This window comes from Pelodiscus sinensis, chromosome 18 (assembly GCF_052426305.1).
Source record: "Pelodiscus sinensis isolate ZL-2025 chromosome 18, ASM5242630v1, whole genome shotgun sequence".
Lineage (NCBI taxonomy): Eukaryota > Metazoa > Chordata > Testudines > Trionychidae > Pelodiscus > Pelodiscus sinensis.
Genome location: NC_143069.1, coordinates 34,131,462 through 34,155,960, shown reverse-complemented (window position 1 = coordinate 34,155,960; position 24,499 = coordinate 34,131,462). Strand labels below are relative to the sequence as shown.

Here is a 24,499-nt window from a genome sequence, read left to right as displayed (position 1 = left end):
TTGTCCTGGCTCCCCGCTGCCCTCCCAGAGCTGGGCCAAGAACCCAGGACTTCCAAAGCCCCGTAGCCAATGCAATGCTGCCCCCTTTGCCCCTCCACCTCAGGGCCCTGCCCCCCAGTTTCCCTTGGGGTCCCCCCCCCGCATGTACCTGCCCGCCCTGGTATCCGCATTGAATTGGTGGCTGTACAGACCCGACTGTATATATTATACATTATAAATAGTGGGCCAGGAGGGGTCCCCCGTGTGCCCCACAGGCCAGGCCCCCCGGAGGCCTGGCTCCAAGTCGACGAGATGACTGTATTTTTGTCCCCTCCCGCGGTCCCCCTTGTATATAAGAAACTGTATATTTGATGCTTCATAAATGACCGACTGTCAGTGTTAACCCTCGTGTGCGTGTGGTCATTACCCTGCCTCCTGGGGCCGCCGTGGGGCAGAGCGCGCTCTCCGCTGGCAGCCATGGCCAGATCCTGGAGCACGCTGAGGGGCATGGGGCGCTCTCTGCTGGAAGCCACAGCCAGGTCCTGGAGCATGCTGTGGGGCAGGGGGGGCATGGGGGACGCTGTGCTGGAAGGCTGAGTCCCTAGGCTGTAGTGCCCATGTCCCTGGCCTCAACCCCAGTGTCCGGGCAGAAACCCAAGGCTGGCAAGGAGCTTGCATTGCCAGCTGGCCCCCTGCCCCAGCTGCCCCACCCCAGAGGTGGCTGCATCTGAGCACCAGGAGAACAGACGCTGGGGACACCAGCTGCTCTGAGGCCCCAACGGTGTGCCCTGCATTTCCCCAGTGTGCCCCATCGGGCACGGGAGGGGAGGGGGTTGTGGTGGGAGGTCCGGTGGAGGAGGGAAGGGATGGAGATGGAGGGGAGGGAGGGAGGGTCGGGGTTGGAGAAGGGGAGGAGGGGTTAGTGGTTGAGGAAGGTGATGGGTGGGGGAGGAGGTGAGGTCAGGAGGTAGAGGAAGGAGGCGAGTGCTGGGCAAGGGAGGCGGGAGATGGGAGGGGAGAGGTTAGGGGACTGTGGATGGAGATGAGGGAGAAGGAGGCAGGGATGGGGAGGGGTCAGAGGGAGGTGGCTGGGTGCATGAGGAGGAGGGAGGGGTGGGGAAGGAAAAGGGAGATGGAAGGGGAGGGGTCGGGGAGAGGAGGTGGGGTGGGGCTGCAGAAGGGGAGGGTGGAGGCAGAGCTGAGAAGGGGCGGGCTAGGTGTGGGAGCGGGAGGTGGAGGGCTGGGTTGGGAAGGGGAGATGTGGATGAGTGCAGGAGCTGGAGGGGGAAGTGGGGCTGGATATGGAAGGGGAGGGGTTGGAGAGGAGGAGGTGGGGCTGGGGAAAGGGAGGGCTGGGAGAAGGAGGGGTGTGGGGCTGGAGAAGGGGGCTGGGTGTGGGAGAAGGGGGTGGGACTGGAGAAGGGGGAAGGGGAGCAGGGCTGGGGAAGGGGAGGGCTGGGTGTGGGAGAAGGGGAGAGGGGAGCGGGGCTGAGGTAGGGGAGGGCTGAGTGTGGGAGAAGGAGGGAGGGGAGCGGGGATGGGGAAGGGGAGGGCTGGGTGTGGGAGAAGGGGGGTGGGACTGGAGAAGGGGGAGGGGAGCGGGGCTGGGGAAGGGGAGGCTGGGTGTGGGAGAAGGGGGAAGGGGAGCGGGGCTGGGGAAGGGGAGGGCTGGGTGTGGGAGAAGGGGGAGGGGAGTGGGGCTGGGGAAAGGGAGAAGGGGGGTGGGACTGGAGAAGGGGAGGGCTGGGTGTGGGGACGGGAGCGGGGCTGGGGAAGGGGAGGGCTGGGTGTGGGAGAAGGGGGGAGGGGAGCGGGGCTGGGGAAGGGGAGGGCTGGGTGTGGGAGAAGGGGGGAAGGGAGCGGGGCTGGAGATGGGGAGACTGGGTGTGGGGGAAGGGGGAGGGGTGGCTGTGGGGGAAGGGGAGGCTGGGTGTGGGGGAAGGGGGGAGGGGAGCGGGGCTGGAGACGGGGAGACGGGGTGTGGGGGAAGGGGGGAGGGGTGGGTGTGGGGGAAGGGGAGGCTGGGTATGGGAGAAGGGGGGAGGGGTGGGTGTGGGGGGAAGGGGAGGCTGGGTGTGGGAGGAGAAGGGGGGAGGGGTGGGTGTGGGGGAAGGGGAGGCTGGGTGTGGGAGGAGAAGGGGGAGGGGTGGGTGTGGGAGAAGGGGAGGCTGGGTGTGGGAGAAGGGGGGAGGGGTGGGTGTGGGGGCAAGTGGGGCTAGGTTGGGAAGGGGCGATGAGGGGGGGTCGGTGGGGGAGTTGGAGAGGGAACTGATTGTGGGAAGAGGTGGGGGCGGGGCTGGAGGGGGAGGGGCTCTGAGTGAGGGAGGAGGAGGTGGAGGTGGGGGCGGGGCAGGAGCGAGGTCCCAGGGGGCGTGGTCTCCTAGAGCCCCGCCCCCTCCTCCCCTTCCTGTTTTCCCTCCCTGAGCGCACGCGCACTGCGGCCCTTTAAACGTGCGCAAGAAGTCCCGGCTCCCCCCCTCCCCGCCCGTTGGCTCCTCTTACCGGAGGGGCGAGAGGCGTATCCCTCCGCGCGGACTATTTCCGCTCCCTTCCGCCGCTCCTCCCGCCTCCCCGCGGGCCCGGGGCCCGGCCTGTCCTGTCAGCCTGGGGGGTTCCCGGCCCCTCCCGACCCGCCGGGCCCACTCCCGACCCGCGCCGGCCTCGCCTCCGGGCACCCCCCCCCCCGCGGCGGAGGGAGACTCCGTGCGGCGGCTGCGGGCAGGCGCAACGAGCCCCAAGATGGCGGCGGCTGCCAGGCCGGGGGGAGCCGGCGGGGCCTGAGCCGGGGGCGGGGGGGCGCCAGGCAGCGGGCCGAGGAGCGGCAGCGGCGGGGGGCGGCGCGGCGCGGCGGGGTCTCGCGCGGGGGGCGGCGGCGCGGCGGCGGCGGCGGCGGGATCCGCGCGGGGCCTAGGCCGGCCGCGGGCTCGAGTGAGGGGGGGCCGGGCCGGGCATGGCCCCCTGAGGGGCGGGGGAGCCACGGCGCGGCGGCGGGGCGGCCCGGACATGGAGGAGGCGGCCCCCGCGGCGGCGGAGCCGCGGGCCCCGGCGGCGGAGGAGGAGCGGGCCCCGCGGGCCGAGGAGCGGGGCCCCCGGCGGGGGGCGAGCGGGGCCGGCCGGGGCCGCCGCGGGCGGGCTGGGGCGAGGCGGGCGAGTGGGGCGGGCCCTGGGCGGCCGAGCCGGAGCCCCCCGAGGATTTCCTGCCGCCCCCCGAGTGCCCCGTGTTCGAGCCCAGCTGGGCCGAGTTCCGGGACCCGCTCGGCTACATCGCCAAGATCCGGCCCATCGCCGAGAAGAGCGGCATCTGCAAGATCCGCCCGCCCGCCGTGAGTGGGGCCGGGGGCCGGGGAGCAGCCCCCTCGGGGACACGCTCAACATGGCTGCCGCCGCCCCAGCCTTTGTCTGGCAACGGGCTGACAGCTCCGGGGGCAGCCCCCCCCCCCCCCCCCAGTGCTGGGTGCACGGGGCCTCCTGGGGGTCGCGGGGCCGCTGCTGCCTGGCCCGGGGCTGGGACCAGCCTGCCCCGCGGGGGTCCTGAGCGTGTCCCGGCCCGGGGGCAGAGGGTGCTGGGCAGGGGCGTTGGGGCTTTCTCCAGCTGTGCTGCCCCACTGAAAGGCCCCGTCCCGTCTCTCCCCAGGACTGGCAGCCCCCCTTCGCGGTGGAAGTGGATAACTTCAGGTTCACCCCGCGCATCCAGAGGCTCAACGAGCTGGAGGTGAGCTGGGAGGCCGTACCCATGGCGCCCGCTGAGCGGCTGTTCTCCCGCTGCCCGCCCCAGAGGTGGCTGCATCTCCCTGCCGGATGAGTCACCCTGGGCAGTGTTATGTGTGGCTGTTCTCCCGCTGCCCGCCCCAGAGGTGGCTGCATCTCCGTGCCGGATGAGTCACCCTGTGCAGGTTATGTGTGGCTGTTCTCCTGCTGCTTGCCCCAGAGGTGGCTGCATCTCCCTGCCGGATGAGTCACCCTGTGCAGGTTATGTGTGGCTGTTCTCCCGCTGCCCGCCCCAGAGGTGGCTGCATCTCCCTGCCGGATGAGTCACCCTGTGCAGTGTTATGTGTGGCTGTTCTCCTGCTGCTTGCCCCAGAGGTGGCTGCATCTCCCTGCCGGATGAGTCACCCTGTGCAGTGTTATGTGTGGCTGTTCTCCCGCTGCCCGCCCCAGAGGTGGCTGCATCTCCGTGCCGGATGAGTCACCCTGGGCAGTGTTATGTGTGGCTGTTCTCCTGCTGCTTGCCCCAGAGGTGGCTGCATCTCCCTGCCGGATGAGTCACCCTGTGCAGGTTATGTGTGGCTGTTCTCCTGCTGCTTGCCCCAGAGGTGGCTGCATCTCCCTGCCGGATGAGTCACCCTGTGCAGTGTTATATGTGGCTGTTCTCCTGCTGCTTGCCCCAGAGGTGGCTGCATCTCCCTGCCGGATGAGTCACCCTGTGCAGGTTATGTGTGGCTGTTCTCCTGCTGCTTGCCCCAGAGGTGGCTGCATCTCCCTGCCGGATGAGTCACCCTGTGCAGTGTTATATGTGGCTGTTCTCCTGCTGCTTGCCCCAGAGGTGGCTGCATCTCCCTGCCGGATGAGTCACCCTGTGCAGGTTATGTGTGGCTGTTCTCCTGCTGCTTGCCCCAGAGGTGGCTGCATCTCCCTGCCGGATGAGTCACCCTGTGCAGTGTTATGTGTGGCTGTTCTCCCGCTGCCCGCCCCAGAGGTGGCTGCATCTCCCTGCCGGATGAGTCACCCTGTGCAGTGTTATGTGTGGCTGTTCTCCTGCTGCTTGCCCCAGAGGTGGCTGCATCTCCCTGCCGGATGAGTCACCCTGTGCAGTGTTATGTGTGGCTGTTCTCCTGCTGCTTGCCCCAGAGGTGGCTGCATCTCCCTGCCGGATGAGTCACCCTGTGCAGGTTATGTGTGGCTGTTCTCCTGCTGCTTGCCCCAGAGGTGGCTGCATCTCCCTGCCGGATGAGTCACCCTGTGCAGTGTTATGTGTGGCTGTTCTCCTGCTGCCCGCCCCAGAGGTGGCTGCATCTCCCTGCCGGATGAGTCACCCTGTGCAGTGTTATGTGTGGCTGTTCTCCCACTGCCCACCCCAGAGGTGGCTGCATCTCCCTGCCGGATGAGTCACCCTGTGCAGTGTTATGTGTGGCTGTTCTCCTGCTGCTGCTTGCCCCAGAGGTGGCTGCATCTCCCTGCCGGATGAGTCACCCTGTGCAGGTTATGTGTGGCTGTTCTCCTGCTGCTTGCCCCAGAGGTGGCTGCATCTCCGTGTCGGATGAGTCACCCTGTGCAGTGTTATGTGTGGCTGTTCTCCTGCTGCTTGCCCCAGAGGTGGCTGCATCTCCCTGCCGGATGAGTCACCCTGTGCAGTGTTGTGTGGCTGTTCTCCTGCTGCTTGCCCCAGAGGTGGCTGCATCTCCCTGCCGGATGAGTCACCCTGTGCAGGTTATGTGTGGCTGTTCTCCTGCTGCTTGTCCCAGAGGTGGCTGCATCTCCCTGCCGGATGAGTCACCCTGTGCAGGTTATGTGTGGCTGTTCTCCTGCTGCTTGCCCCAGAGGTGGCTGCATCTCTGTGCCGGATGAGTCACCCTGTGCAGTGTTATGTGTGGCTGTTCTCCCACTGCCCGCCCCAGAGGTGGCTGCATCTCCCTGCCGGATGAGTCACCCTGTGCAGTGTTATGTGTGGCTGTTCTCCTGCTGCTTGCCCCAGAGGTGGCTGCATCTCCCTGCCGGATGAGTCACCCTGTGCAGTGTTATGTGTGGCTGTTCTCCTGCTGCTTGCCCCAGAGGTGGCTGCATCTCCCTGCCGGATGAGTCACCCTGTGCAGGTTATGTGTGGCTGTTCTCCTGCTGCTTGCCCCAGAGGTGGCTGCATCTCCCTGCCGGATGAGTCACCCTGTGCAGGTTATGTGTGGCTGTTCTCCTGCTGCTTGCCCCAGAGGTGGCTGCATCTCCATGCCCGGTGGGACACTGTTAGCTTATGGGCTGAAGGGCCCCCTCAGCATCAGTGCTGCTTCTCAGCTTCCTGTCCTTGGCTGGAGGGCTGGGCCGGGGAGCATAGTTCCCACTATGGTGTGCAGCTGCACACAAAACATTCTTCCCCTGCCCACCTCTGGAGAGCCACGCGGCAGCGGCTGCTGTGGCAGGTAGGGCCAGCTGAGATGGTCTGGCGAGGGAGCTGCCAGAACCTCCTTGTGGCGTGAGAAGGGAGGCCTGCTCCAGGGGTCGGGAGCGGGACCCGCTGCGTGTGGGGTGTGGGGCCTGCTCCCGTGGCCAGGAACAGGACCTGCCATGTGGCGGGGAGGTGGGGCCTGCTCTGGTGGCCGGGAACGGGACCTGCCGCGTGGTGGTGGGGGGGTAGGGTCTGCTCCGGTGGCCGGGACTGGGACCTGGCGGGGGGGGGGGTAGGGTCTGCTCCGGTGGCCGGGAACTGGACCTGCCGCGTGGTGGGGGGGGAGGGGGAGGGTTTGCTCCGGTGGCAGGGAACAGGACCTGCCACGGGGGGGGGGGGGGGGGGGGGGTAGGGTCTGCGCCGGTGGCCAGGAACGTGTGTTGATAAATTGGGTGCCCCAGTGGCACACGTCCAAACCAGCGCCCATGACCCCAGCATTGGTGCACAAGCCATAACTCGCTCCGCTGATGGTTGGAAAGTCGTAGAGGGAACCCTGCTGGAGAGGGACCGCATGGGCAGGAAAGGCAGCTCGCAGGTGAACTCTTCCCCTCCCTGCCCCCAGGCACAGACGCGGGTGAAACTCAACTACTTAGACCAGATTGCCAAGTTCTGGGAGATCCAGGGTTCCTCGCTCAAGATCCCCAACGTGGAGCGGCGCATCCTTGATCTCTACAGCCTGAGCAAGGTAGGGCAGGTGCCAGCTGACAGCACTGGGGCAGTGGGAGGGGGAGCAATGCTGGCAGCACTGGGAGTGGGTGTGGTGGCAGCTCAGGAGAGGGGCTGAGGGCTCACAGCTGGGCGAGAGGTGCCAGCAGTGCCCAGGGAGGCCTGGAGAAGGGTACAGGCAGCCTTGGGTTGGGCTCCTCAGTTTGGGGGCCCACGGGTCAAGGGCCTGGTCCCAGGCAGGGTTGGGGAGGAGGCTGGTAGCTCCGGAGGATCCATGATTCAGAGGAAGGGTGCTGGAGGCAGGGAGGTCTGGGTGGGTGGGTGCCAAGGGCAGGCGGCTCAGGACTTTCTCCACCCAGGTGGTGCTGGAGGAGGGGGGCTATGAGGCCATCTGCAGGGACCGGCGGTGGGCGCGCGTGGCCCAGCGCCTCGCCTACCCCTCGGGCAAGAACATTGGCTCCTTGCTGCGCTCCCACTACGAACGCATCATCTACCCCTACGAGATGTACCAGTCAGGGGCCAACCTGGTGGTAAGGGGGCCTGGGGTTGGCCCACAGAGGGAGGGGGCTGGAGGCAGGATGCTGGGTCCTCCTCCCAGGTCTGGGAGGAGCTGGTGCGGGGGTGAACCCAGCCAGACTCCGGCTCTGCGAGCTCGCGGCCCCCCTGCCAAGGGGGCCTGTTCCAGTTCTCACCCCGTCTGTTCCCAGCAGTGCGACGCACGGCCCTTCGACAGCGAGGAGAAGGACAAGGAGTACAAGCCCCATAGCATCCCCCTGCGCCAGTCCGTGCAGCCCTCCAAGTTTAACAGCTCCGGGCGCCGGGCCAAGCGGCTGCAGCAGGAGGTGAGTGGCCCTCCTGCCCAGCCCCACAGCCCTCACGGGCCTGAGGTGGGAGCAGGACTCCTAGGTTCTCCAGCAGGGCAGTGGGGGGCAGTTGTTGGGAGACAAGACCCCCTGGGTTCTCCTTTTGCCTTACTCTGCCCCTTCCCTCCAGGTCCACTTGGTGCCTCTAAATTTGCAGGTGCCCACCTCTGAAATGCTCAGCCCCCATCCCGCTCAGCCCCATTCCCTGCCCCGGAGTCCTGGCTCCCAGTTCTACCTCTTTGCCAGTGGCTGTGGGGAGAACTTGAGGGGGGGCTTTGTGCCACTGGGCTGCAAACTTGGGGCTACCCCCGTGGTGCCCCCGAGCCCACTGCTGACACCTGCGCTTCCCCCCCCCCCCATTTTCTTGCCCTTCTGCAGGAGTCCGAGGCCTACCCCGGACGTGCCAACCCCTCATCTCTGGTAGCTGAACGAGTGCCCGCAGCCTGGGTACAGTTCCTGGCGTCTGGCGTCCCCTTGCCCCCCCCCCCCCCCCCGGCCCCAAATTGGAGACAGGACTGCACCTCCCGGCAGGCCCTGCTCCAGCCCATTGCATTATGGGATCACTTGCACCCCCTCCTCCTTTCTTGGCTCTCCCCAGTTTGCAGCTCTCTTGATGGCTCCTGCAAGGTGGGGTCTGCGTCTGGAGCCCTGCCCCGTGCTGACTCTGCCCCTTTCCCTGCAGCCAGAGCCGACAGAGGAGGACATCGAGAAGAACCCGGAGCTGAAGAAACTGCAGATCTACGGTGCAGGCCCCAAGATGCTGGGCCTGGGGCTGGTGGCCAAGGATAAAACCCTGCGGAAGAAAGGTGAGGGGGAGCCTGGCCCGGAGGGAGCGTGGGGGGGGAGGGGGCTCCTGGACTGTGCTGACTTCCCTCCCCTTCCCCAGACAAGGAGGGCCCCGAGTGTCCCCCCACGGTGGTGGTGAAGGAGGAGCCCCCTGGGCTGGATTCTCGGCTAGAGCCGGCATCGCCCCGACCCTTCCTGGAGGTGAAGGAGGAGCTGAGGCACAGCCCTGAGCCCTGCACCAAGATGACCATGCGCCTGCGCCGGAGCCACGGCAGCTCCCAGTTTGTAAGTGGGGGACTGAGGTGCCGACTGGCTGAGACCCCCAAGGGCACTGGATCTCCCCCGCCCCTCCCCCCCGGCAAGCCAGCTGAGCCCCAAGATAGGGGCCCCCAAGGGATCTGGATCTCTCTCTTCTCTCCCCCCCACGAACCAGCTGGGTCCCAGGACAGGGACCCCCAAGGGGACAGGATCTCCTTCCCCTCCTCCCCCCAAGCCAGCTGAGCCCTATGACAGGGACCACTGAGCTCTGATCCCTGAGGTGGCTGGCTCTGGCACTGTGCCCCATCTCCTGACCCCAGAAGGGCAGCCCCCCAATTCAGACACTCCCCCCCTTCCCCTCAGATCGACTCCTACGTGTGCCGGATCTGTGCCCGGGGTGACGAGGACGACAAGCTGCTGCTGTGTGACGGCTGCGACGACAACTACCACATCTTCTGCCTGCTGCCCCCCCTGCCTGAGATCCCCAAGGGCCTCTGGCGCTGCCCCAAATGCGTCATGGCGGTGAGGGGCGGGGCTGGCTGGTCCCTGGGGCTGAATGGGGGATGGGCTTATCTGTGTGGGCTGGTTGGTTCTGTGGTGCTGATTTGGAGGCGTTTGGGAGGCAGCTGTATGGGTTGGGACTGGGCTGGCTGGTTCTGTGGGGCTGACTTGGGAAGGGTCCAGGGGGGGCTGGATGTGGTGCCTGTGGGGCTCATGGGGGTGCAGAGGAACTGGGGTGGCTGGGACAGGCAGGGAAGGTACACGATGGACTAGGCTGGCTTCCCCATGTGTCTCTGGAGGGGTCCCTGCTCCCCGCTGGCCCTGACCCTCCTCTTGCCCCCTAGCAGGAGTGCAAGCGCCCCCCTGAGGCGTTCGGCTTCGAGCAGGCCACGCGGGAGTACACGCTGCAGAGCTTCGGGGAGATGGCTGACACCTTCAAAGCCGACTACTTCAACATGCCTGTCCACGTGAGTGGCCTACTGGCGCTGGAGGGGGCAGGGGCTCGGACGGGCTCTCTCCCTGGCTCTGGGCAGGATGGGGGGAGGTGGCTGACGGAGGGAGGGGATCTCCCTGGCTCTGGATGGGGAGGGGGGCCAGACGCGGGGGGGGTCTCTCTGGGTAGGGGGGCCAGAGCTCAAGAGTGTGGGGGCTCAGTGTTGGGGGGGCTGGACGAGGGAGGGTCTCTCTCTGGCTCTGTGGGGGAGGGGACCGGAGCTCAGAGTGTGGGGGCCGGGCAGGGGGGGTCTCCCTGGCTCTGGGCGGAGAGGAGGCCCGGGGGTCAGTGTGTTGGGGCTGGATTGGGGGGGGGGAGGGGTGTCTCTCCCCTGGCTCTGGGTGGGGAGGAGGCCCGGGGGAGTCAGAGTGTGGGGGGTGGATTGGGGGGGGGGTCTCTCCCTGGCTCTGGGTGGGGAGGAGGCCCGGGGGTCAGTGTGTTGGGGCTGGATTGGGGGGGGGTCTCTCCCTGGCTCTGGGCGGAGAGGAGGCCCGGGGGTCAGTGTGTTGGGGCTGGATTGGGGGGGGGGTCTCTCCCTGGCTCTGGGCGGAGAGGAGGCCCGGGGGTCAGTGTGTTGGGGCTGGATTGGGGGGGGGGTCTCTCCCTGGCTCTGGGTGGGGAGGAGGCCCGGGGGTCAGTGTGTTGGGGCTGGATTGGGGGGGGGGGTCTCTCCCTGGCTCTGGGTGGGGAGGAGGCCCGGGGGTCAGTGTGTTGGGGCTGGATTGGGGGGGGGTCTCTCCCTGGCTCTGGGTGGGGAGGAGGCCCGGGGGAGTCAGAGTGTGGGGGGTGGATTGGGGGGGGGGGGTCTCTCCCTGGCTCTGGGTGGGGAGGAGGCCCGGGAGTCAGTGTGTTGGGGCTGGATTGGGGGGGGTCTCTCCCTGGCTCTGGGTGGGGAGGAGGCCCGGGGGAGTCAGTGTGTGGGGGGTGGGTCTCTCCCTGGCCCTGTGCGGAGAAGGAGGTGGCAGGTCCTGGGGCCTGACCGGACCGTGCCCGTAGATGGTGCCCACGGAGCTGGTGGAGAAGGAGTTCTGGCGCCTGGTGAACAGCATCGAGGAGGACGTGACGGTGGAGTACGGCGCCGACATCCACTCCAAGGAGTTCGGCAGCGGTTTCCCCATCAGCGACAGCAAGCGGAGGCTGTCCCCGGAGGAGGAGGTGGGTCCCTCGCCCTGAGCCAGCCAGCTCCCTGCCTGGCAGGCTGGGCGTCCCCGGGGGGCCAGGCCGCAGGTCTCAGCCCCACCTGTCCCTGCAGGAGTACGCGGCCAGTGGCTGGAACCTGAACGTGATGCCGGTGCTGCAGCAGTCTGTGTTGTGCCACATCAACGCCGACATCTCGGGCATGAAGGTGCCCTGGCTCTACGTGGGCATGGTCTTCTCCGCCTTCTGCTGGCACATCGAGGACCACTGGAGCTACTCCATCAACTACCTCCACTGGTGGGGCCAGGCAGGGGCTCCGGCGTCCCTTGGGCTGGGGGGGACAAGTTGGGGGCACAAATGTGACCCTGCTGTGGGCTAGTAGCTGCCCCACTGAGCCCGGGGCGAGCCCAGGATGTGGTACAGGGGGATGCGGGGCGGAGGCTGACCCCGTGCCGTCCCCGGGGCGTGCCCAGGATGGAGGGAGGGGGACAGGGAGGGGGGGCGGTGGCTGACCCCGCGCTGTCCCCAGGGGCGAGCCCAAGACAGGGTACGGGGAGAGGGGGAGGGGGGCGCTGGCTGACCCTGCGCTGTCCCCAGGGGCGAGCCCAAGACGGGGTACGGGGAGAGGGGGAGGGGGCGCTGGCTGACCCCGCGCTGTCCCCAGGGGCGAGCCCAAGACGGGGTACGGGGGGAGGGGGAGGGGGGCGCTGGCTGACCCTGCGCTGTCCCCAGGGGCGAGCCCAAGACGGGGTACGGGGAGAGGGGGAGGGGGCGCTGGCTGACCCCGCGCTGTCCCCAGGGGCGAGCCCAAGACGTGGTACGGGGAGAGGGGGAGGGGGCGCTGGCTGACCCCGCGCTGTCCCCAGGGGCGAGCCCAAGACGTGGTACGGGGAGAGGGGGAGGGGGCGCTGGCTGACCCCGCGCTGTCCCCAGGGGCGAGCCCAAGACGTGGTACGGGGAGAGGGGGAGGGGGCGCTGGCTGACCCCGCGCTGTCCCCAGGGGCGAGCCCAAGACGTGGTACGGGGAGAGGGGGAGGGGGCGCTGGCTGACCCCGCGCTGTCCCCAGGGGCGAGCCCAAGACGGGGTACGGGGAGAGGGGGAGGGGGCGCTGGCTGACCCTGCGCTGTCCCCAGGGGCGAGCCCAAGACGGGGTACGGGGAGAGGGGGAGGGGGCGCTGGCTGACCCCGCGCTGTCCCCAGGGGCGAGCCCAAGACGGGGTACGGGGAGAGGGGGAGGGGGCGCTGGCTGACCCCGCGCTGTCCCCAGGGGCGAGCCCAAGACGTGGTACGGGGGGAGGGGGAGGGGGGCGCTGGCTGACCCCGCGCTGTCCCCAGGGGCGAGCCCAAGACGTGGTACGGGGAGAGGGGGAGGGGGCGCTGGCTGACCCCGCGCTGTCCCCAGGGGCGAGCCCAAGACGTGGTACGGGGTGCCGTCGTTCGCGGCCGAGCACCTGGAGGACGTGATGAAGAAGCTCACGCCGGAGCTCTTCGAGAGCCAGCCGGACCTGCTGCACCAGCTCGTCACACTCATGAACCCCAACACGCTCATGGCCCATGGCGTGCCGGTGAGTGCCCCGCCCCCTGCGCGGCCCCGCCCGGCTTTCCAGCACCTCTTCTGGCCACGCCCCCTCTTGCTCACGGGCCCCTCTGGCCCCCAGGTCGTCCGGACCAATCAGTGTGCGGGAGAGTTCGTCATCACCTTCCCCCGGGCCTATCACAGCGGCTTCAATCAGGGCTACAACTTCGCTGAAGCTGTGAACTTCTGCACTGCTGACTGGGTGAGCAAGCCTGGCCCTGGGGGGAGTGGGCTCTAGTGGTTAGAGCAGGAGGCTGGGAGCCTGGACGCCTGGGTTCTCTCTGGCCCTGGGGGGAGTGGGCTCTAGTGGTTAGAGCAGGAGGCTGGGAACCCGGACGCCTGGGTTCTCTCTGGCCCGGGACCGGGGGGGGGAGTGGGGGCAGTGGGCTCTAGTGGTTAGAGCAGGAGGCTGGGAGCCGGATGCCTGGGCTCTCTCTGGCCTGGGACGGGGGGGGAGGGAAGAGGGGGGGAGTGGGCTCTAGTGGTTAGAGCAGGAGGCTGTGGGAGCCTGGACGCCTGGGTTCTCTCTGGCCTGGGGGTGTGTGTGGGGTCTAGTGGTTAGAGCAGGAGGCTGGGAGCCGGACGCCTGGGCTCTCTCTGGCCCTGCGGGGGGTGGGCTCTAGTGGTTAGAGCAGGAGGCTGGGAGCCGGACGCCTGGGTTCTCTCTGGCCTGGGGGTGTGTGTGGGGTCTAGTGGTTAGAGCAGGAGGCTGGGAGCTGGACGCCTGGGCTCTCTCTGGCCCTGGGGGGGTGGGCTCTAGTGGTTAGAGCAGGAGGCTGTGGGAGCCTGGACGCCTGGGTTCTCTCTGGCCTGGGGGTGTGTGTGGGGTCTAGTGGTTAGAGCAGGAAGCTGGAAGCCAGATGCCTGGGCTCTCTCTGGCCCTGGGGGGGGTGGGCTCTAGTGGTTAGAGCAGGAGGCTGTGGGAGCCTGGACGCCTGGGTTCTCTCTGGCCTGGGGGTGTGTGTGGGGTCTAATGGTTAGAGCAGGAAGCTGGGAGCCGGACGCCTGGGCTCTCTCTGGCCCTGGGGGGGGTGGGCTGTAGTGGTTAGAGCTGGGACCCCGGGTGCCTGGGTTCCAGTGATGGTGAGCCCAGATGCCTGGGTCCCTCCCTTTTCCCAGCTGCCCGCGGGGCGCCAGTGCATTGAGCATTACCGCCGCTTGCGCCGCTACTGCGTTTTCTCGCACGAGGAGCTGATCTGCAAGATGGCCGCCTGCCCCGAGAAGCTGGACCTCAACCTGGCGGCCGCCGTGCACAAGGAGATGTTCATCCTAGTGCAGGAGGAGCGCAAGCTGCGCAAGGCCCTGCTGGACAAGGTGGGGGCCGGGCAGCAGGCCTGGAGGTGGGGGAAGTGGGGCGCAGGGCCCGGGCTCACCCCTCTCCCTACCCAGGGCGTGACGGAGGCAGAACGCGAGGCCTTCGAGCTGCTCCCGGACGACGAGCGCCAGTGTGACAAGTGCAAGACGACGTGTTTCCTCTCGGCACTGGCCTGCTACGACTGCCCCTCCCGCCTGGTCTGCCTCTACCACATCCACGACCTCTGCAAGTGCCCCAGCAGCCGCCAGTACCTCAGGTGGGATCTGGGCCCCCTGCCCCGCCCCAGCCCCTGGGCCTGGGGGATCCCTTGCCCCGCCCCAGCCCCTGGGCCCGGGGGATCCCTTGCCCCGCCCCAGCCCCTGGGCCCGGGGGATCCCTTGCCCCGCCCCAGCCCCTGGGCCCGGGGGATCCCTTGCCCCGCCCCAGCCCCTGGGCCCGGGGGATCCCTTGCCCCGCCCCAGCCCCTGGGCCCGGGGGATCCCCTGCCCCGCCCAGCCCCTGGGCCCGGGGGATCCCTTGCCCAGCCCCTGGGCCCGGGGGATCCCCTGCCCCGCCCAGCCCCTGGGCCCGGGGGATCCCCTGCCCCGCCCCAGCCTGGCTGACCCTATGCCTGCAGGTACCGCTACACGCTGGACGAGCTCCCGGCCATGCTGCACAAGCTGAAGGTTCGGGCCGAGTCCTTCGACACCTGGGCCAACAAGGTCCGGATCGCCCTGGAGCTGGAGGACGGGCGCAAGAGGAGTAAGCACCCACCGGCTGCCTCGGGGTTCCCTGGGAGCTGGGTCTGAACCGGCGCGCTCTGAGCACTGAGGTCTCGTTCTCCCTGGAGAGAGTGAAACGCAGGAGTCCTGGCTGTGCGCCCCCCCGCTCTAACCACTAGCCCCATCACCTCCCCCAGCCCTGGCTCCTAGCGCCACTCCAGCTCTCACCATGAGTGCCCTTCCCCTCCCCCCACCCAGCAGTGCGGCAGGGGCCTTGGCCTACTGGCCGGCGGGCACCTGAGCCGTATCTCGTTGCAGCGCTAGAGGAGCTGCGGGCGCTGGAATCAGAGGCCCGTGAGCGCAAGTTCCCTGACAACGAGCTGCTGCATCGGCTGAAGAGCTGCCTGGGTGAGGCCGAGCGCTGCGTCTCCGACGCCCTGGGGCTCATCAGCAGCCTGGAGACTGGGTGAGTGGGGCATTCAGCCTGCTCCCCTGTGGCTCTGCCCTGGCGGCGGGCAGTCCCTGGGCTAACCCGCTCGCCTCTCGCCAGGGTGCCCGCCGTGCCGCTCTCGCTGGAGGAGCTGCGCGCCTTCCTGGAGCGCATGAGCAGTGTGCCCTGTGTCATGCACCAGCTGGCGGACGTGCAGGTGCGTGGGCTGAGGCGTCGGGGGGCTCTGGAGGCGGCAGTCGGTGCTCTGGTCTGGATTGGCCGGGGGGATCGGGCTGGTGGTCTCTGGGTTGGGTAGGGAGCGTCCGGGGGGGCATTGGGCTGAGGCGTCGGGGGGCTCTGGAGGCGGCAGTCGGTGGTCTGGTCTGGATTGGCCGGGGGGATCGGGCTGGTGGTCTCTGGGTTGGGTAGGGAGCGTCCGGGGGGGCATTGGGCTGAGGCGTCGGGGGGCTCTGGAGGCGGCAGTCGGTGCTCTGGTCTGGATTGGCCGGGGGGATCGGGCTGGTGGTCTCTGGGTTGGGTAGGGAGCGTCCGGGGGGGCATTGGGCTGAGGCGTACCTGGGAGGCTGGGGGCAGTGCCGAGGAGGGGTGGGGGTGGGGTGCAAGGAGGGCTAGGTTCGGGATATCCAAGGTTGGCTCCCGCCCTGACATACTTCTCACCCCACCCCTCTCGCAGGCGGTGTTGGAGCGGGCGCTGGAGTTCCAGGAGGAGGCGAAGGAGGCCCTGCGGGAGCTGCCTGCAAGCACGGCCCAGCTGCAGGGGCTGGTGGCGCGGGGGGCGCAGCTGGGCGTGACCGTGCCCGAGACGCGCCAGCTGGAGCGCCAGGTGCAGCAGGCAGCCTGGCTGGAGGAGGTGAAGCGGGCGCTGCGCTCGCCCCGGGAGCAGGTGCCCCTGGCCCTCGTGCAGGGCCTGGCCCAGGCGGGTGCCACCGTGGCCCCCAGCCCAGCTGTGGAAAAGGCCAGGGCTGAGCTGCAGGAGCTGCTCACCATCGCCCAGCGCTGGGAGGAGAAGGCCCACCTCTGCCTCGAGGCCAGGTGAGGGGCTGGACACCTGGGTCTCCCTGCTGTGCAAAGAGAGCGGTGGCTAGTGGTCACAGCAGGGGACTTGGAACCCCGGATGCCTGGGTCCTCCCCCTGCTGTGCGAGGGGAGCAGTGTCTAGTGGTCACAGCAGGGGGCTTGGAACTCCGGACGCCTGGGTCCTCCCCCTGCTGTGCGAGGGGAGCAGTGTCTAGTGGTCACAGCAGGGGGCTTGGAAGCCTGGACACCTGGGTGTGTGAGGGGAGCGGTGGCTAGTGGTCACAGCAGGGGGCTTGGCAGCCCAGATCCTCTCCCTAGCTCTGGGAGGCAAGGGGGGCTGGTGATTGGAGCTGGGGGCCTGACCCGGCCTCCCCCTGTCTCCTCCAGGCAGAAGCATCCTCCGGCCACCTTGGAAGCCATCATCAAGGAGGCGGAGAACGTCCCCGTGCACCTGCCCAATATCCTGGCCCTGAAGGAGGCGCTGGCCAAAGCCCGGGCCTGGATCGCAGATGTGGAGGAGATCCAGGTGCGGGCTGGGGGCCGTGATCCTGCAGTCGGGGGTTCAGAGGGGAATGGGGGGTGGGGGTTCAGAGGGGCTGGGCTGTGGGGCGAGGAGGTCCTGGCTGTTGGGGGGTGCTGACCTTTGCCCTCCTCCTAGAATGGGGATCACTACCCCTGCCTGGACGACCTGGAGGGGCTGGTGGCCGTGGGCCGAGACCTGCCCGTGCGGCTGGAGGAGCTGCGCCAGCTGGAGGTGCAGGTGGGCACGGCGCACTCCTGGCGTGAGAAGGCCTCCAAGACCTTCCTCAAGAAGAACTCCTGCTACACTCTGCTGGAGGTGTGTGGGGGCAGCGCCATGGGGCTCGTGGAGTGGGGGCTGTGGCTCCCAGGAGGTACAGGGGACAGCAGGGCAGGGCTGTTTGTCCTGCGGGATGGGGGTTCCCAGAAGGTGCGGGGGTGTGTGTGGGTCTCAGGGACAGCGGGCTGGGGCTGTTTGTCCTGGCACGGGGAGGGTTCCCAGAAGGTGCGGGTGTGTGTGTGGGTCTCAGGGACAGCGGGGTGGGGCTGTTTGTCCTGGCGGGGGGGAGGGTTCCCAGAAGGTGCGGGTGTGTGTGTGGGTCTCAGGGACAGCGGGGTGGGGCTGTTTGTCCTGGCGGGGGGAGGGTTCCCAGAAGGTGCGGGTGTGTGTGTGGGTCTCAGGGACAGCGGGGTGGGGCTGTTTGTCCTGGCGGGGGGAGGGTTCCCAGAAGGTGCGGGTGTGTGTGGGTCTCAGGGAGAGCGGGGTGGGGCTGTTTGTCCTGGCGGCAGGGAGGGGACGGGGGCTCCCAGAAGGTGCGGGTGTGTGTGGGTCTCAGGGAGAGCGGGGTGGGGCTGTTTGTCCTGGCGGCAGGGAGGGGACGGGGGTTCCCAGAAGGTGCGGGGGTGTGTGTGGGTCTCAGGGGGCAGCCGGGCGAGGGGGCTGTCGATACCAGCTGGTGGGGAAACCGTGGGCCCCATGGGGTAGCAGGTGGATCTGTGAACTCCAGGTGGTGGGGGGGGGGAGCGGGAGGCACAGAAGGCAAAGCCCAACCTCGCTGCCCCCCAGGTGCTGTGCCCCTGTGCGGATGCTGGTGCAGCCAGCCCCAAACGCACCAAGTGGCGGCGGGAGCCAGAGCCGGAGCTCGGCCTCTACAAGTCGGACACGGAGAGCCTGGGGCTGTCGGCTCAGGACCTGCGGGATCCTGGCTCTGTGGTGAGCAGGCGGCTGTGGGGTGTCTGCTCAGTGGGGGAGGAAATGGGGCGCAGGCAGCAGGAGAGATATTGGGTCAGCTGGCATTGCTGGCGTAGAGCAGGCGGGGGGGAAGTGGAGGGGTGGGAAGGAAAGGGGGCTGGCACTACTGAGGGGGGGGGGAAGTGGAGGGGCGGGAAGGAAAGGGGGCTGGGCACTGCTGATGGGGGGGAAGTGGAGGGGCGGGAAGGAAAGGGGGCTGGCACTGCTGATGGGGGGGGAAGTGGAGGGGCGGGAAGGAAAGGGGGCTGGGCACTGCTGATGGGGGGGAAGTGGAGGGGCGGGAAGGAAAGGGGGCTGGGCACTGCTGATGGGGGGGAAGTGGAGGGGCGGGAAGGAAAGGGGGCTGGCACTACTGAGGGGGGAAGTGGAGGGGTGGGAAGGAAAGGGGGGGGGCTGGAGGGGGGGGGAAGGAAAGGGGGCTGGCACTGCTGATGGGGGGGAAGTGGAGGGGCGGGAAGGAAAGGGGGCTGGCACTGCTGATGGGGGGGAAGTGGAGGGGCGGGAAGGAAAGGGGGCTGGCACTGCTGATGGGGGGGAAGTGGAGGGGCGGGAAGGAAAGGGGGGGGGGGGGGGCTGGAGGGGCGGGAAGGAAAGGGGGCTGGCACTGCTGATGGGGGGGAAGTGGAGGGGCGGGAAGGAAAGGGGGCTGGGCACTGCTGATGGGGGGGAAGTGGAGGGGCGGGAAGGAAAGGGGGCTGGCACTGCTGATGGGGGGGAAGTGGAGGGGCGGGAAGGAAAGGGGGCTGGGCACTGCTGATGGGGGGGAAGTGGAGGGGCGGGAAGGAAAGGGGGCTGGCACTGCTGATGGGGGGGAAGTGGAGGGGCGGGAAGGAAAGGGGGCTGGGCACTGCTGATGGGGGGGAAGTGGAGGGGCGGGAAGGAAAGGGGGCGGGCACTGCTGATGGGGGGGAAGTGGAGGGGCGGGAAGGAAAGGGGGCTGGGCACTGCTGATGGGGGGGAAGTGGAGGGGCGGGAAGGAAAGGGGGCTGGCACTGCTGATGGGGGGGAAGTGGAGGGGCGGGAAGGAAAGGGGGCTGGACACTGCTGATGGGGGGGAAGTGGAGGGGCGGGAAGGAAAGGGGGCTGGGCACTGCTGATGGGGGGGAAGTGGAGGGGCGGGAAGGAAAGGGGGCTGGACACTGCTGATGGGGGGGAAGTGGAGGGGCGGGAAGGAAAGGGGGCTGGCACTGCTGATGGGGGGGAAGTGGAGGGGCGGGAAGGAAAGGGGGCTGGACACTGCTGATGGGGGGGAAGTGGAGGGGCGGGAAGGAAAGGGGGCTGGCACTGCTGATGGGGGGGAAGTGGAGGGGCGGGAAGGAAAGGGGGCTGGCACTGCTGGCCTAGGGCAGGCGTGGGGGGGAAGGAGATGGGCAGTGGGCGCTGCCCTACCCCCCTGAGTACTCCCCGCCCCCCCCCCTGCAGCTGGTGGCCTTCAAGGAGGGCGAGCAGAAGGAGAAGGAGGGCATCGTGCGGCTGCGCCGAGCCAACGGGCTGAAGCCCGGCCCGCCCGCGCCTGGCCTGCCCTCGTGTGTGTGCGGGCAGCCGCCCGGGCCCGGCATGCTGCGCTGCGAGCTGTGCCGCGACTGGTTCCATGCCCCCTGCGTGGCCTGGCCCCGCCTGGGCGCCCAGAAGCCCTCGCCTGCCTGGTGGGAGTGGGACGCCAAGTTCCTGTGCCCGCTGTGCCAGCGCTCCCGCCGCCCGCGCCTCGAGACCATCCTGGCCCTGCTGGTGGCCCTGCAGAAGCTGCCCGTGCGCCTGCCCGAGGGCGAGGCGCTGCAGTGCCTGACGGAGCGCGCCATCACCTGGCAGGACCGGGCCCGCCAGCTGCTGGCCTCGCCCGAGCTGGCCGGGCCCCTGGAGCGCCTGGCGGCCCTGCGCCAGCACCTGCACCGGGATGCCGGCGCCCTGCGGGAGAGCAGCTGCAACGAGCAGCCCAAGGTAGGGGCGGGCACTGGAGGCCTGCGGGGAGGGCAGCTCCTGGATAATGAGCGATAGCTCCACCCAGAGTGGGCGGACATCAGCGAGGGCCCCCCGTGCCTGAATTGGGGGGCACGCTCTCAGCTCTGCTGCTGCTTGTCTCCTGCAGCTCTCCCTAGAAAATGGAGATGCCACAACGCCGGAGAAGATGGGCCCCTTCACCTCTGGTAACGTATCCCCGGGAGGAGGCGGGCTGGTACCAAGGGCACAGTGTGGGGCATGGCAGAGGGAGGTGGGTGCTGTGGGGCAGAGGGAGGAGGACGCGGGGGGCACTGAGGGTGTGCTGTGGGGCAGACGGGGCAGAGGGAGGTGGGTGCTGAGGGTGTGCTGTGGGGCAGAGGGAGGAGGACGCGGGGGCACTGAGGGTGTGCTGTGGGGCAGATGGGGCAGAGGGAGGTGGGTGCTGAGGGTGTGCTGTGGGGCAGAGGGAGGAGGACGCGGCGGGCACTGAGGGTGTGCTGTGGGGCAGAGGGAGGAGGACGCGGGGGCACTGAGGAGGGTGTGCTGTGGGGCACAGGGAGGAGGACGCGGGGGCACTGAGGGTGTGCTGTGGGGCAGAGGGAGGAGGACGCGGGGGCACTGAGGGTGTGCTGTGGGCACAGGGAGGAGGACGCGGGGGCACTGAGGGTGTGCTGTGGGGCAGAGGGAGGAGGACGCGGGGGCACTGAGGGTGTGCTGTGGGCACAGGGAGGAGGGAGCGGGGGCACTGAGGGTGTGCTGTGGGGCAGACGGGGCAGAGGGTGGTGGGTGCTGAGGGTGTGCTGTGGGCACAGGGAGGAGGACGCGGGGGCACTGAGGGTGTGCTGTGGGGCACGGAGGAGGACGCGGGGGCACTGAGGGTGTGCTGTGGGGCAGAGGGAGGAGGACGCGGGGGCACTGAGGGTGTGCTGTGGGCACAGGGAGGAGGGAGCGGGGGCACTGAGGGTGTGCTGTGGGGCAGACGGGGCAGAGGGTGGTGGGTGCTGAGGGTGTGCTGTGGGGCAGAGGGAGGAGGACGCAGGGGGCACTGAGGGTGTGCTGTGGGGCAGAGGGAGGAGGACGCAGGGGGCACTGAGGGTGTGCTGTGGGGCAGAGGGAGGAGGACGCAGGGGGCACTGAGGGTGTGCTGTGGGGCAGAGGGAGGAGGACGCAGGGGGCACTGAGGGTGTGCTGTGGGGCACAGGGAGGAGGATGCGGCGGGCATTGAGGGTGTGCTGTGGGGCAGAGGGAGGAGGACGCAGGGGGCACTGAGGGTGTGCTGTGGGGCAGACGGGGCAGAGGGAGGTGGGTGCTGAGGGTGTGCTGTGGGGCAGAGGGAGGAGGATGCGGGGGCACTGAGGGTGTGCTGTGGGGCAGACGGGGCAGAGGGAGGTGGGTGCTGAGGGTGTGCTGTGGGGCAGAGGGAGGAGGACGCGGGGGCACTGAGGGTGTGCTGTGGGGCAGAGGGAGGAGGATGCGGGGGCACTGAGGGTGTGCTGTGGGGCAGAGGGAGGAGGACGCGGGGGCACTGAGGGTGTGCTGTGGGGCAGAGGGAGGAGGACGCGGGGGCACTGAGGGTGTGCTGTGGGGCAGAGGGAGGAGGATGCGGGGGCACTGAGGGTGTGCTGTGGGGCAGAGGGAGGAGGATGCAGGGGGCACTGAGGGTGTGCTGTGGGGCAGACGGGGCAGAGGGAGGTGGGTGCTGAGGGTGTGCTGTGGGGCAGAGGGAGGAGGACGCGGGGGCACTGAGGGTGTGCTGTGGGGCAGAGGGAGGAGGACGCGGGGGCACTGAGGGTGTGCTGTGGGGCAGAGGGAGGAGGATGCGGGGGCACTGAGGGTGTGCTGTGGGGCAGAGGGAGGAGGATGCAGGGGGCACTGAGGGTGTGCTGTGGGGCAGACGGGGCAGAGGGAGGTGGGTGCTGAGGGTGTGCTGTGGGGCAGAGGGAGGAGGACGCGGGGGCACTGAGGGTGTGCTGTGGGGCAGAGGGAGGAGGACGCGGGGGCACTGAGGGTGTGCTGTGGGGCAGAGGGAGGAGGACGCGGGGGCACTGAGGGTGTGCTGTGGGGCAGACGGGGCAGAGGGAGGTGGGTGCTTGGGGGATGCAGACTGGGCCCAGCCCCCTTCACCACCCTGTCCCCCCAGACCTGGAGGCACTGGAGGCAGCACTACCCCAGCTGCAGGGCCCAGTGCTAGAGCTGCCCGAGGGGCCCTGGCGGGCGCTGGAGGAGCTGCTCCTGGAGGGCGACCTGCTGGAAGTGACGCTGGACGAAGGGCAGAGTCTCTGGCGGCTGCTGCAGGCTGCTCGGGCCCCCCCTATCGACACCTTCCGCCGCCTGCTGGAGGTAAGGGGTGGGCTGCAGCGAGGGGAAAGTGAGAGGCACGGGTGGGGCTGGAGGAGTAGGGGGGAGTGAGGGACACGGGGAGCAGGGGGGAAGTGAGAGGCACGGGTGGGGCTGGAGGAGTAGGGGGAAGTGAGAGGCACGGGTGGGGCTGGAGGAGTAGGGGGAGCGGGGGACACTGGGGGAGCGAGGGGGAAGTGAGAGGCATGGGTGGGGCTGGAGGAGTAGGGGGAGCGGGGGACACTGGGGGAGCGAGGGGGAAGTGAGAGGCATGGGTGGGGCTGGAGGAGTAGGGGGAGTGGGGGACACTGGGGGAGCGGGGGGAGCGAGAGGCACGGGTGGGGCTGGGGGAGCGGTGGGGTGGAGGAGCTGGGGGGAGCGGGGGGTACCGGTGGGGTGGAGGTGCCGGGGGTACTGGTGGGGTGGAGGAGCCGGGGGGAGCGGGGGGTGCCGGTGGGGTGGAGGTGCTGGGGGGAGCGGGGGGTGCCGGTGGGGTGGAGGAGCCGGGGGGAGCGGGGGGGTGCCGGTGGGGTACTGGTGGGGTGGAGGAGCCGGGGGGAGCGGGGGGTGCTGGTGGGGTGGAGGTGCTGGGGGGAGCGGGGGGTACTGGTGGGGTACTGGTGGGGTGGAGGAGCCGGGGGGAGCGGGGGGGTGCCGGTGGGGCGGAGGTGCCGGGCCACACCCTCCTTACTCTTTGCCCCAGCTGGAGCAGGCGGAGCGCCGTGGGAGCAGGGCGCGGGGCCGGGAGGCCGAGCGGCGCCGGAAGCGCCGGGCCGAGCGAGGGGAGCTGCCCCCGCTGCCGAAGGAGGAGTTAGAGCCAAAGAGGAGCCGGGCGATCGAGCCCCCCGACGTAGCCCCCCCAGGGGCTGGCACCGCCCACAGCCACAACGGTGTTGGGGTGAGCAGGGGAGCACATGGGGACTCGGGTCCATCTGGCCCCCCGGGCTGCATCCTTGGAGCTTATGGGGGCTCACTGGGGTCCCCACCGAACTCCCCCTTTGCTGTTCTTCCCACAGCAGTTGTGACGCCGGCGGTGGCCCCCTCCTCCGGACCGGCCGGCTGACGTGATGGCGCCCTGACTTGGGGGGGCCGGGGGGAGCTGCCCCCCAGGACGTTCCCCGCCGGGGCCCCCTGCCCAGCCGGACTCTGCCCAGTGATGTAATTATTTTACGTTATCCTTCCTTTTGTATCATGGATACCTCGGCGCAGAGACGGGGCGGGGGGGCTTGCTGACACCCCCGCGGCAGCTAGGGGGCGCTGCCCCCCAGAACTGTGCCCATGGATCCACTGAGGATGTCTTGGGGCACCCCCATGATACCAGCACAGCCAGATCGGCCGGACCAGCGCCCCCCCACTGGTTGGACTGATGGGGGGGGAGGATAGATCCCTTCCCCCCACTCTCTCTCTCACTCACACACACACTGCAGCCCTGCCTCCCCCCACCTCTGGGAGCTGCACAGCCACCTTCCCAACCCAGGATGGTTTTTATAGGAATTGGGGGAACCACTTTGAGGTTTTCGGGGGGCTGAGGGGGCGGCAGGGCTGGTGGGGGGGGTACCTGGTCTGGTTCCAGCCTGCCCCATGGCACCCCCTAGGGGCCCAGCCCTGACACTAAACCTGTCTCTTTTTAGTGTTCCTATCACTGTCTATGGGGCGGGGGGAGGGTGCGTTATTTTATTGTATTATGATTTTTTTTATTATTATTAAACTTTGGAGGCTAATGGAGCTGTTTGGGAGGGTCCCAGGGCAGCCCCAGAGCTCGCTGCATCTCCGCCCCATGCTATGTTCCAGGTGGCTGTTCCTCAGCTGCTCTGCCCCAGAGCTGGCTGCATCTCAGCCACCCGACTCTGGGAATCTCTGCTGTTTAGCCTGCCTACACTTCCTCCGGGCTCGGCCACCCTCTGCCCCCCAAAGGACAGAGTGTGCTGCTCTCCCCTCCCCCAGGTAGATTTAATTGGGGGGACTGGACTGTGGTGGGCAGGGGGCTGTTCAGGGACAGCTCCTTTGAACAGTGGGAGCTCAGGGCCCACTGACAGAGTAGGGCACTCCCTGGGCTCCCCCCATCTGTGTATGCTTCATGTGGCCCAGGCTCTTGGGGCCTGCCTGCCGCCTGTCATCTCGCTCTGCTCCTGCCCACGACACCCCCCATCTCAGGGAGCTTTCATCTTGCTGGGGCCTGAGCACTCGGGCCAGGGGCAGAGGGCCATCTCTGGAGGGGATCCAGTGCCACCAGCCCCCAGGGAGCCAAGGAGCTGCACAGGTGACCCTGCCTGGAGTTTGAAGGGGCCAGCGATGGCTGCCCCACTGTTCTCTCCCCCCCCCCCCCATTTTTCCAGTTTGACCTGCTCTTGTGCCACTCTTGGGGGTTAGAGATTCAGCAGCCCGCCTGGGGCTGTGGCCACCTTGCTCCTGGGCAGGGTCTCTAACCCATTTGTCTGCCCTGTGTCTCCCTATCCAGTTCTAGCCTGAGTCCCTCGGGGCTGCAGCCAGCCCCCTTTCTCCAGGTCCTTTAGGAAGAGCTCAGCCGCTATCCCGTGTGAGAACTGGCTCTTGAGT

The 24,499-nt window shown here is 68.6% G+C and overlaps 1 protein-coding gene across 1 annotated transcript; it reads left to right on the top strand.

Moving 5' to 3' along the window:
- Positions 1–2,865: 2,865 nt before the first annotated feature.
- On the top strand, positions 2,866–24,164 carry KDM5C (lysine demethylase 5C). The gene is given in 29 exon segments (XM_089770206.1): positions 2,866–3,081; positions 3,084–3,302; positions 3,614–3,691; positions 6,696–6,818; positions 7,159–7,329; positions 7,507–7,641; positions 8,041–8,109; positions 8,345–8,468; positions 8,549–8,733; positions 9,070–9,228; positions 9,555–9,674; positions 10,697–10,855; positions 10,953–11,134; positions 12,241–12,403; positions 12,497–12,616; positions 13,534–13,728; positions 13,804–13,985; positions 14,346–14,470; positions 14,749–14,896; positions 14,981–15,077; positions 15,555–15,913; positions 16,285–16,423; positions 16,556–16,735; positions 17,483–17,629; positions 19,091–19,606; positions 19,755–19,812; positions 21,747–21,946; positions 22,647–22,841; positions 22,960–24,164. Coding segments are annotated over 29 exon segments (4,656 nt in total). The 5' UTR covers positions 2,866–2,982; the 3' UTR covers positions 22,969–24,164.
- The last annotated feature ends 335 nt before the right edge of the window (positions 24,165–24,499 follow it).